The sequence below is a fragment of the Salvelinus alpinus genome, chromosome 3 (assembly GCF_045679555.1).
Source record: "Salvelinus alpinus chromosome 3, SLU_Salpinus.1, whole genome shotgun sequence".
NCBI classification, from domain to species: Eukaryota; Metazoa; Chordata; class Actinopteri; order Salmoniformes; family Salmonidae; genus Salvelinus; species Salvelinus alpinus.
In genome coordinates, this window is record NC_092088.1 from 96,387,314 (window position 1) to 96,400,233 (window position 12,920).

Sequence of the window (12,920 nt, forward strand, 5' to 3'; positions counted from 1 at the left end):
CACATACAACGTCTATTTTTCTAGCAAGTTTGATCTGAAAAGGACATATATTTCTGAAGTGTCTCTCTGGATGCCCCAGGGTGGAAGGGAAAGGGGGATTCCTAGTCAGTTGTACAACTGAATGCCTTCAACTGAAATGTGTCTTCCGCATTTAACCCAACCCCTCTGAATCAGAGAGGTGCGGGGGTCTGCCTGAATCAACATCCACGTCTTCGGCGCCCGGGGAACAGTGGGTTAACTGCCTTGCTCAGGGGCAGAACGACAGATTTTTACCTTGTCAACTCGGGGATTCGATCCAGCAATCTTTCGGTTACTGGCCCAACGCTCTAACTACTAGGCTAGCTGCCACCCCTCGGATTGTGTGTGTGTGTGTGTCCTTGTCGGTCTTTATATCTGTGTGTGTGTTTAGGGGGGTGGAGTGTCTGCCGTTGGTCTCAGGCCAGCTGTGGGGGGGCGGGGGCAGGGTTGGGGTCGGGGGCAGGGGCGGCCCCTGCTTGCTGGTCTGAGTGGAGCAGAGTGTGGGTCTGTGTGTGTGTTTAGGGGGGTGGAGTGTCTGCCATTGGTCTCAGGCCAGCTGTGGGGGGTCGGGGTCGGGGGCGGGGGTGGGGTTGGGGGCGGGGGCGGGGGCGGGGGCGGGGTCGTCCCCTGCTTGCTGGTCTGAGTGGAGCAGAGTGTGGGTCTGTGTGTGTGTTTAGGGGGGTGGAGTGTCTGCTGTTGGTCTCAGGCCAGCTGTGGGGGGTCGGGGGCGGGGGCAGGGTCGGGGGCAGGGTCGGCCCCTGCTTGCTGGTCTGAGTGGAGCAGAGTGGCGGGGAGGCTCATCTTTTGTTTATCTGCTTCACTGCAAAGCCCTGTGGCTGTGTACCAAATACCACCCTATTCCCTATATAGTGCACTACTGTTGACCAGGGCCCATTGTGCTCTGGTCAACAGTAGTGCACTAGGGAAAAGGGTGCCGTTTGAGAAGCAGAGCCCTGGGTTTATTCAGAGAGGTGCTGCAGATGGATGCTCAGATTGTTGTTGAAGGCTGTAGCAGAGGGCTCAGCATCAGATGAGGCTATAATGAACATTGGAACACATCCAACCTCAGGATTGATGTGACCCTTTTAGCCTGTTGAAATGTTGAGCGGTACAGATCTAGATTCAGGGTTTTACAGCTTGGTATGTTCTGAGAAAGCTGCTGGAACCACTGTAGAAACATCATCAAGAAAAGCGATGAGAAAGATTGTCTCGTTGTTATATTTCACCATTCATACGTTTCCTCTTTCAATCAGCAGGCTATTTGAACGTGGTGGTGTTGGAATCAACACAGATTTGTGAAACCTCTATAGTGTGCCTCAGTGTGCCTCATAGTGTGACTGAGTCCTCACTGCTGTTCCTCTGTTTGACTCCCTGTGTCTGAGTCCACTCTTCTCTGTTCCTCTGTTTGACTTCCTGTGTCTGAGTCCACTCTTCTCTGTTCCTCTGTTTGACTTCCTGTGTCTGAGTCCACTCTTCTCTGTTCCTCTGTTTGACTTCCTGTGTCTGAGTCCACTCTTCCATGTTCCTCTGTTTGACTTCCTGTGTCTGAGTCCACTCTCCTCTTGTCGTCCCCAGCTGCTTGTGGAGTATGGGTACAACTGCCAGTGCAGCGCCACAACCCGTCTCTGTCTCAGGCTCCATATCCTCTGTAGCAGCATCCCAGCATCCTCCTCCGCTTGAGAGTCTCCGTGGCAACGGGGCGGTGAACAGCAGGCAGTCTCTCAGCATGAGCTCTTCCCAGACGGTGAAGATCCACAGCGGCAAGGCCAAGTCTATCATCACTAACAAGGTGGCACCTGTCGTTATCACGTAAGTCTCATCACGCCTCCAATCATTCAAGTCACGTAACCACCATCCAAGGGATGTTACCATGATAATCCCTGAGGCTTTGATCACTAAGGTGTGAATGGATGGGGGGGGTGAATGGTGAAGTGTGTGGGGACGGGGGGTAGTTGAGTTGTGTGTGTGTGTGTGTGTGTGTGTGTGTGTGTGTGTGTGTGTGTGTGTGTGTGTGTGTGTGTGTGTGTGTGTGTGTGTGTGTGTGTGTGTGTGTGTGTGTGTGTGTGTGTGTGTGTGTGTGTGTGTGTGTGTGTGTGTGTGTGTGCGTGCTGTTATCTAGTTTGTCTTGTCTTGGGTGCAGAAGATAAGGTCATTTATCTTATCTGACTAATGAAATGTTGGGTCGGTCTCCAGTGGGAACTTCAGGACCACTAAGAGGGATTGAATGCTTTGTTTCACCATGTTGCAGATGACAGCTCCATTATCTTCTGTATTCTAGATATAATTGCAGACAGGAATTTCAGATCCACGATGACCTCTTCAGAACAAACTACAAAGTGGGCCGGATATCAGACTCAATGCCTGAACACTACTTGGTACAGGTAAGAAGAAAACACAACACAGCCCCCCCCCCCCCCCCCCAGCCACAACACAGCCCCCCCCCCCAGCCACAACACAGCCCCCCCCCCCAGCCACAACACAGCCCCCCCCCAGCCACAACACAGCCCCCCCCCCCCGCCACCATCATTGTTTTGTTCAGCATTTACATGGAGATATTTCAGAAGAGAGGAGACCTGGATCAAAATGATTTGACAGCAGCTCTCTCTCTCTCTCCAGACCTACTGATGTTGTTGTTACCCCTTGTTACTTCACATTGATGTTGTTACCCCTTGTTACTTCACATTGATGTTGTTACCCCTTGTTACTTCACATTGATGTTGTTACCCCTTGTTACTTCACATTGGTGTTGTTACCCCTTGTTACTTCACATTGATGGTGTTACCCCTTGTTACTTCACATTGGTGTTGTTGTTACCCCTTGTTACTTCACATTGGTGTTGTTACCCCTTGTTACTTCACATTGATGGTGTTACCCCTTGTTACTTCACATTGATGTTGTTACCCCTTGTTACTTCACATTGATGTTGTTACCCCTTGTTACTTCACATTGGTGTTGTTGTTACCCCTTGTTACTTCACATTGATGTTGTTGTTACCCCTTGTTACTTCACATTGATGTTGTTACCCCTTGTTACTTCACATTGATGTTGTTACCCCTTGTTACTTCACATTGATGTTGTTACCCCTTGTTACTTCACATTAATGTTGTTACCCCTTGTTACTTCACATTGATGTTGTTACCCCTTGTTACTTCACATTGATGTTGTTACCCCTTGTTACTTCACATTGGTGTTGTTACCCCTTGTTACTTCACATTGATGTTGTTGTTACCCCTTGTTACTTCACATTGGTGTTGTTACCCCTTGTTACTTCACATTGATGTTGTTACCCCTTGTTACTTCACATTGATGTTGTTACCCCTTGTTACTTCACAATGATGTTGTTACCCCTTGTTACTTCACATTGGTGTTGTTACCCCTTGTTACTTCACATTGATGTTGTTGTTACCCCTTGTTACTTCACATTGGTGTTGTTACCCCTTGTTACTTCACATTGATGTTGTTACCCCTTGTTACTTCACATTGATGTTGTTACCCCTTGTTACTTCACATTGGTGTTGTTACCCCTTGTTACTTCACATTGATGTTGTTGTTACCCCTTGTTACTTCACATTGATGTTGTTGTTACCCCTTGTTACTTCACATTGTTGTTGTTACCCCTTGTTACTTCACATTGATGTTGTTACCCCTTGTTACTTCACATTGATGTTGTTGTTACCCCTTGTTACTTCACATTGTTGTTGTTACCCCTTGTTACTTCACATTGGTGTTGTTACCCCTTGTTACTTCACATTGATGTTGTTGTTACCCTTTGTTACTTCACATTAATGTTGTTGTTACCCCTTGTTACTTCACATTGATGTTGTTGTTACCCCTTGTTACTTCACATTGATGTTGTTGTTACCCCTTGTTACTTCACATTGATGTTGTTGTTACCCCTTGTTACTTCACATTGATGTTGTTGTTACCCCTTGTTACTTCACATTGATGTTGTTGTTACCCCTTGTTACTTCACATTGATGTGGTTGTTACCCCTTGTTACTTCACATTGATGTGGTTGTTACCCCTTGTTACTTCACATTGATGGTGTTGTTACCCCTTGTTACTTCACATTGATGGTGTTGTTACCCCTTGTTACTTCACATTGATGGTGTTGTTACCCCTTGTTACTTCACATTGATGTTGTTGTTACCCCTTGTTACTTCACATTGATGGTGTTGTTACCCCTTGTTACTTCACATTGATGTGGTTGTTACCCCTTGTTACTTCACATTGATGTGGTTGTTACCCCTTGTTACTTCACATTGATGTGGTTGTTACCCCTTGTTACTTCACATTGATGTGGTTGTTACCCCGTGTTACTTCACATTGATGTTGTTGTTACCCCTTGTTACTTCACATTAATGTTGTTACCCCTTGTTACTTCACATTGATGTTGTTGTTACCCCTTGTTACTTCACATTGATGTTGTTGTTACCCCTTGTTACTTCACATTGATGTTGTTGTTACCCCTTGTTACTTCACATTGATGTTGTTGTTACCCCTTGTTACTTCACATTGATGTTGTTGTTACCCCTTGTTACTTCACATTGATGTTGTTGTTACCCCTCGTTACTTCACATTGATGTGGTTGTTACCCCGTGTTACTTCACATTGATGTTGTTGTTACCCCTTGTTACTTCACATTAATGTTGTTACCCCGTGTTACTTCACATTGATGTTGTTACCCCGTGTTACTTCACATTGGTGATGTTACCCCTTGTTACTTCACATTGTTGTTGTTACCGCTTGTTACTTCACATTGATGATGTTGTTACCCCTTGTTACTTCACATTGATGTTGATGTTACCCCTTGTTACTTCACATTGTTGTTGTTACCCCTTGTTACTTCACATTGATGATGTTGTTACCCCTTGTTACTTCACATTGATGATGTTGTTACCCCTTGTTACTTCACATTGATGTTGTTGTTACCCCTTGTTACTTCACATTGATGTTGTTGTTACCCCTTGTTACTTCACATTGATGTTGTTGTTACCCCTTGTTACTTCACATTGATGTTGTTACCTCTTGTTACTTCACATTGATGTTGTTACCTCTTGTTACTTCACATTGATGTTGTTACCCCTTGTTACTTCACATTGATGTTGTTGTTACCCCTTGTTACTTCACATCGTTGTTGTTGTTACCCCTTGTTACTTCACATTGATGTTGTTACCCCTTGTTACTTCACATTGATGTGGTTGTTACCCCTTGTTACTTCACATTGATGATGTTGTTGTTACCCCTTGTTACTTCACATTGATGTTGTTACCCCTTGTTACTTCACATTGATGTTGTTACCCCTTGTTACTTCACATTAATGTTGTTACCCCTTGTTACTTCACATTGATGTTGTTACCCCTTGTTACTTCACATTGATGATGTTGTTACCCCTTGTTACTTCACATTGATGTTGTTACCCCTTGTTACTTCACATTGATGTGGTTGTTACCCCTTGTTACTTCACATTGTTGTTGTTGTTACCCCTTGTTACTTCACATTGATGTTGTTACCCCTTGTTACTTCACATTGATGTGGTTGTTACCCCTTGTTACTTCACATTGATGTTGTTGTTACCCCTTGTTACTTCACATTGATGTTGTTGTTACCCCTTGTTACTTCACATTGATGTTGTTGTTACCCCTTGTTACTTCACATTGATGTTGTTGTTACCCCTTGTTACTTCACATTGATGTTGTTGTTACCCCTTGTTACTTCACATTGATGTTGTTGTTACCCCTCGTTACTTCCCATTGATGTGGTTGTTACCCCGTGTTACTTCACATTGATGTTGTTGTTACCCCTTGTTACTTCACATTAATGTTGTTACCCCGTGTTACTTCACATTGATGTTGTTACCCCGTGTTACTTCACATTGGTGATGTTACCCCTTGTTACTTCACATTGTTGTTGTTACCGCTTGTTACTTCACATTGATGATGTTGTTACCCCTTGTTACTTCACATTGATGTTGATGTTACCCCTTGTTACTTCACATTGTTGTTGTTACCCCTTGTTACTTCACATTGATGATGTTGTTACCCCTTGTTACTTCACATTGATGATGTTGTTACCCCTTGTTACTTCACATTGATGTTGTTGTTACCCCTTGTTACTTCACATTGATGTTGTTGTTACCCCTTGTTACTTCACATTGATGTTGTTGTTACCCCTTGTTACTTCACATTGATGTTGTTACCTCTTGTTACTTCACATTGATGTTGTTACCTCTTGTTACTTCACATTGATGTTGTTACCCCTTGTTACTTCACATTGATGTTGTTGTTACCCCTTGTTACTTCACATCGTTGTTGTTGTTACCCCTTGTTACTTCACATTGATGTTGTTACCCCTTGTTACTTCACATTGATGTGGTTGTTACCCCTTGTTACTTCACATTGATGATGTTGTTGTTACCCCTTGTTACTTCACATTGATGTTGTTACCCCTTGTTACTTCACATTGATGTTGTTACCCCTTGTTACTTCACATTAATGTTGTTACCCCTTGTTACTTCACATTGATGTTGTTACCCCTTGTTACTTCACATTGATGATGTTGTTACCCCTTGTTACTTCACATTGATGTTGTTACCCCTTGTTACTTCACATTGATGTGGTTGTTACCCCTTGTTACTTCACATTGTTGTTGTTGTTACCCCTTGTTACTTCACATTGATGTTGTTACCCCTTGTTACTTCACATTGATGTGGTTGTTACCCCTTGTTACTTCACATTGTTGTTGTTGTTACCCCTTGTTACTTCACATTGATGTTGTTGTTACCCCTTGTTACTTCACATTGATGTTGTTGTTACCCCTTGTTACTTCACATTGTTGTTGTTGTTACCCCGTGTTACTTCACATTGGTGTTGTTGTTACCCCTTGTTACTTCACATTGATGTGGTTGTTACCCCTTGTTACTTCACATTGATGATGTTGTTGTTACCCCTTGTTACTTCACATTGATGTTGTTACCCCTTGTTACTTCACATTGATGTTGTTACCCCTTGTTACTTCACATTAATGTTGTTACCCCTTGTTACTTCACATTGATGTTGTTACCCCTTGTTACTTCACATTGATGATGTTGTTACCCCTTGTTACTTCACATTGATGTTGTTACCCCTTGTTACTTCACATTGATGTGGTTGTTACCCCTTGTTACTTCACATTGTTGTTGTTGTTACCCCTTGTTACTTCACATTGATGTTGTTACCCCTTGTTACTTCACATTGATGTGGTTGTTACCCCTTGTTACTTCACATTGATGTTGTTGTTACCCCTTGTTACTTCACATTGATGTTGTTGTTACCCCTCGTTACTTCACATTGATGTGGTTGTTACCCCGTGTTACTTCACATTGATGTTGTTGTTACCCCTTGTTACTTCACATTAATGTTGTTACCCCGTGTTACTTCACATTGATGTTGTTACCCCGTGTTACTTCACATTGGTGATGTTACCCCTTGTTACTTCACATTGTTGTTGTTACCCCTTGTTACTTCACATTGATGATGTTGTTACCCCTTGTTACTTCACATTGATGATGTTGTTACCCCTTCTTACTTCACATTGATGTTGTTGTTACCCCTTGTTACTTCACATTGATGTTGTTGTTACCCCTTGTTACTTCACATTGATGTTGTTGTTACCCCTTGTTACTTCACATTGATGTTGTTACCTCTTGTTACTTCACATTGATGTTGTTACCTCTTGTTACTTCACATTGATGTTGTTACCCCTTGTTACTTCACATTGATGTTGTTGTTACCCCTTGTTACTTCACATCGTTGTTGTTGTTACCCCTTGTTACTTCACATTGATGTTGTTACCCCTTGTTACTTCACATTGATGTGGTTGTTACCCCTTGTTACTTCACATTGATGATGTTGTTGTTACCCCTTGTTACTTCACATTGATGTTGTTACCCCTTGTTACTTCACATTGATGTTGTTACCCCTTGTTACTTCACATTAATGTTGTTACCCCTTGTTACTTCACATTGATGTTGTTACCCCTTGTTACTTCACATTGATGATGTTGTTACCCCTTGTTACTTCACATTGATGTTGTTACCCCTTGTTACTTCACATTGATGTGGTTGTTACCCCTTGTTACTTCACATTGTTGTTGTTGTTACCCCTTGTTACTTCACATTGATGTTGTTACCCCTTGTTACTTCACATTGATGTGGTTGTTACCCCTTGTTACTTCACATTGTTGTTGTTGTTACCCCTTGTTACTTCACATTGATGTTGTTGTTACCCCTTGTTACTTCACATTGATGTTGTTGTTACCCCTTGTTACTTCACATTGTTGTTGTTGTTACCCCTTGTTACTTCACATTGGTGTTGTTGTTACCCCTTGTTACTTCACATTGATGTGGTTGTTACCCCTTGTTACTTCACATTGATGATGTTGTTGTTACCCCTTGTTACTTCACATTGATGTTGTTACCCCTTGTTACTTCACATTGATGTTGTTACCCCTTGTTACTTCACATTAATGTTGTTACCCCTTGTTACTTCACATTGATGTTGTTACCCCTTGTTACTTCACATTGATGATGTTGTTACCCCTTGTTACTTCACATTGATGTTGTTACCCCTTGTTACTTCACATTGATGTGGTTGTTACCCCTTGTTACTTCACATTGTTGTTGTTGTTACCCCTTGTTACTTCACATTGATGTTGTTACCCCTTGTTACTTCACATTGATGTGGTTGTTACCCCTTGTTACTTCACATTGTTGTTGTTGTTACCCCTTGTTACTTCACATTGATGTTGTTGTTACCCCTTGTTACTTCACATTGATGTTGTTGTTACCCCTTGTTACTTCACATTGTTGTTGTTGTTACCCCTTGTTACTTCACATTGGTGTTGTTGTTACCCCTTGTTACTTCACATTGATGTGGTTGTTACCCCTTGTTACTTCACATTAATGGTGTTGTTACCCCTTGTTACTTCACATTGTTGTTGTTGTTACCCCTTGTTACTTCACATTGATGTTGTTACCCCTTGTTACTTCACATTGATGTGGTTGTTACCCCTTGTTACTTCACATTGATGATGTTGTTGTTACCCCTTGTTACTTCACATTGTTGTTGTTACCCCTTGTTACTTCACATTGTTGTTGTTGTTACCCCTTGTTACTTCACATTGGTGTTGTTGTTACCCCTTGTTACTTCACATTGGTGTTGTTACCCCTTGTTACTTCACATTGATGGTGTTGTTACCCCTTGTTACTTCACATTGATGTTGTTGTTACCCCTTGTTACTTCACATTGATGTTGTTGTTACCCCTTGTTACTTCACATTGATGTTGTTGTTACCCCTTGTTACTTCACATTGATGTTGTTACCCCTTGTTACTTCACATTGATGTTGTTGTTACCCCTTGTTACTTCACATTGATGGTGTTGTTACCCCTTGTTACTTCACATTGATGTTGTTGTTACCCCTTGTTACTTCACATTGATGTTGTTGTTACCCCTTGTTACTTCACATTGATGTTGTTGTTACCCCTTGTTACTTCACATTGTTGTTGTTACCCCTTGTTACTTCACATCGTTGTTGTTGTTACCCCTTGTTACTTCACATTGATGTTGTTACCCCTTGTTACTTCACATTGATGTTGTTGTTACCCCTTGTTACTTCACATTGATGTTGTTGTTACCCCTTGTTACTTCACATCGTTGTTATTGTTACCCCTTGTTACTTCACATTGATGTTGTTACCCCTTGTTACTTCACATTGATGTGGTTGTTACCCCTTGTTACTTCACATTGATGATGTTGTTACCCCTTGTTACTTCACATTGATGTTGTTACCCCGTGTTACTTCACATTGATGTGGTTGTTACCCCTTGTTACTTCACATTGATGATGTTGTTACCCCTTGTTACTTCACATTGATGTGGTTGTTACCCCTTGTTACTTCACATTGATGTTGTTACCCCGTGTTACTTCACATTGATGCTGTTACCCCTTGTTACTTCACATTGATGATGTTGTTACCCCTTGTTACTTCACATTGATGTTGTTGTTACCCCTTGTTACTTCACATTGATGATGTTGTTACCCCTTGTTACTTCACATTGATGATGCTGTTACCCCTTGTTACTTCACATTGATGATGTTGTTACCCCTTGTTACTTCACATTGATGTTGTTACCCCGTGTTACTTCACATTGATGTGGTTGTTACCCCTTGTTACTTCACATTGATGATGTTGTTACCCCTTGTTACTTCACATTGATGTTGTTACCCCTTGTTACTTCACATTGATGTTGTTACCCCTTGTTACTTCACATTGATGTTGTTGTTACCCCTTGTTACTTCACATCGTTGTTATTGTTACCCCTTGTTACTTCACATTGATGTTGTTACCCCTTGTTACTTCACATTGATGTTGTTACCCCTTGTTACTTCACATTGATGTTGTTGTTACCCCTTGTTACTTCACATCGTTGTTATTGTTACCCCTTGTTACTTCACATTGGTGTTATTACCCCTTGTTACTTCACATTGATGTTATTACCCCTTGTTGTTACCCCTTGTAACTTCACATTGATGTTGTTACCCCTTGTTGTTACCCCTTGTAACTTCACATTGATGTTGTTACCCCTTGTTACTTCACATTGATGTTGTTACCCCTTCTTACTTCACATTGATGTTGTTGTTGTTACCCCTTGTTGTTACCCCTTGTAACTTCACATTGATGTTGTTACCCCTTGTAACTTCACATTGATGTTGTTACCCCTTGTAACTTCACATTGATGTTGTTACCCCTTGTTGTTACCCCTTGTTACTTCACATTGTTGTTGTTGTTACCCCTTGTTACTTCACATTGATGTTGTTACCCCTTGTTACTTCACATTGATGTGGTTGTTACCCCTTGTTACTTCACATTGTTGTTGTTGTTACCCCTTGTTACTTCACATTGATGTTGTTGTTACCCCTTGTTACTTCACATTGATGTTGTTGTTACCCCTTGTTACTTCACATTGTTGTTGTTGTTACCCCTTGTTACTTCACATTGGTGTTGTTGTTACCCCTTGTTACTTCACATTGATGTGGTTGTTTCCCCTTGTTACTTCACATTAATGGTGTTGTTACCCCTTGTTACTTCACATTGTTGTTGTTGTTACCCCTTGTTACTTCACATTGATGTTGTTACCCCTTGTTACTTCACATTGATGTGGTTGTTACCCCTTGTTACTTCACATTGATGATGTTGTTGTTACCCCTTGTTACTTCACATTGTTGTTGTTACCCCTTGTTACTTCACATTGTTGTTGTTGTTACCCCTTGTTACTTCACATTGGTGTTGTTGTTACCCCTTGTTACTTCACATTGGTGTTGTTACCCCTTGTTACTTCACATTGATGTTGTTGTTACCCCTTGTTACTTCACATTGATGTTGTTGTTACCCCTTGTTACTTCACATTGATGTTGTTGTTACCCCTTGTTACTTCACATTGATGTTGTTACCCCTTGTTACTTCACATTGATGTTGTTGTTACCCCTTGTTACTTCACATTGATGGTGTTGTTACCCCTTGTTACTTCACATTGATGTTGTTGTTACCCCTTGTTACTTCACATTGATGTTGTTGTTACCCCTTGTTACTTCACATTGATGTTGTTGTTACCCCTTGTTACTTCACATTGTTGTTGTTACCCCTTGTTACTTCACATCGTTGTTGTTGTTACCCCTTGTTACTTCACATTGATGTTGTTACCCCTTGTTACTTCACATTGATGTTGTTGTTACCCCTTGTTACTTCACATCGTTGTTATTGTTACCCCTTGTTACTTCACATTGATGTTGTTACCCCTTGTTACTTCACATTGATGTGGTTGTTACCCCTTGTTACTTCACATTGATGATGTTGTTACCCCTTGTTACTTCACATTGATGTTGTTACCCCGTGTTACTTCACATTGATGTGGTTGTTACCCCGTGTTACTTCACATTGATGTGGTTGTTACCCCTTGTTACTTCACATTGATGATGTTGTTACCCCTTGTTACTTCACATTGATGTTGTTACCCCTTGTTACTTCACATTGATGTTGTTACCCCGTGTTACTTCACATTGATGCTGTTACCCCTTGTTACTTCACATTGAAGATCTTGTTACTCCTTGTTACTTCACATTGATGATGTTGTTACCCCTTGTTACTTCACATTGATGATGCTGTTACCCCTTGTTACTTCACATTGATGATGTTGTTACCCCTTGTTACTTCACATTGATGTTGTTACCCCGTGTTACTTCACATTGATGTGGTTGTTACCCCTTGTTACTTCACATTGATGATGTTGTTACCCCTTGTTACTTCACATTGATGTTGTTACCCCTTGTTACTTCACATTGATGTTGTTACCCCTTGTTACTTCACATTGATGTTGTTGTTACCCCTTGTTACTTCACATCGTTGTTATTGTTACCCCTTGTTACTTCACATTGATGTTGTTACCCCTTGTTACTTCACATTGATGTTGTTACCCCTTGTTACTTCACATTGATGTTGTTGTTACCCCTTGTTACTTCACATCGTTGTTATTGTTACCCCTTGTTACTTCACATTGGTGTTATTACCCCTTGTTACTTCACATTGATGTTGTTACCCCTTGTTGTTACCCCTTGTAACTTCACATTGATGTTGTTACCCCTTGTTGTTACCCCTTGTAACTTCACATTGATGTTGTTACCCCTTGTTGTTACCCCTTGTAACTTCACATTGATGTTGTTACCCCTTGTTACTTCACATTGATGTTGTTACCCCTTCTTACTTCACATTGATGTTGTTGTTGTTACCCCTTGTTGTTACCCCTTGTAACTTCACATTGATGTTGTTACCCCTTGTAACTTCACATTGATGTTGTTACCCCTTGTA

General features: G+C 41.4%; 1 protein-coding gene across 4 annotated transcripts in view; it reads left to right on the top strand.

The window, feature by feature from the left end:
- Positions 1-12,920, top strand: part of pald1a (phosphatase domain containing paladin 1a) — a 204,696-nt gene that overhangs the window by 42,737 nt on the left and 149,039 nt on the right. For all 4 annotated transcript variants that reach the window (XR_011674324.1, XM_071394597.1, XM_071394599.1 and 1 more), the window contains exons 2-3: positions 1,594-1,827; positions 2,297-2,399. Coding sequence is in view for 3 of the 4 variants with exons in the window: in XM_071394597.1 (XP_071250698.1) it covers positions 1,607-1,827; positions 2,297-2,399 (324 nt within the window). In the remaining variant the exon portion in view is untranslated. The remainder of the gene's footprint in view (positions 1-1,593; positions 1,828-2,296; positions 2,400-12,920) is intronic.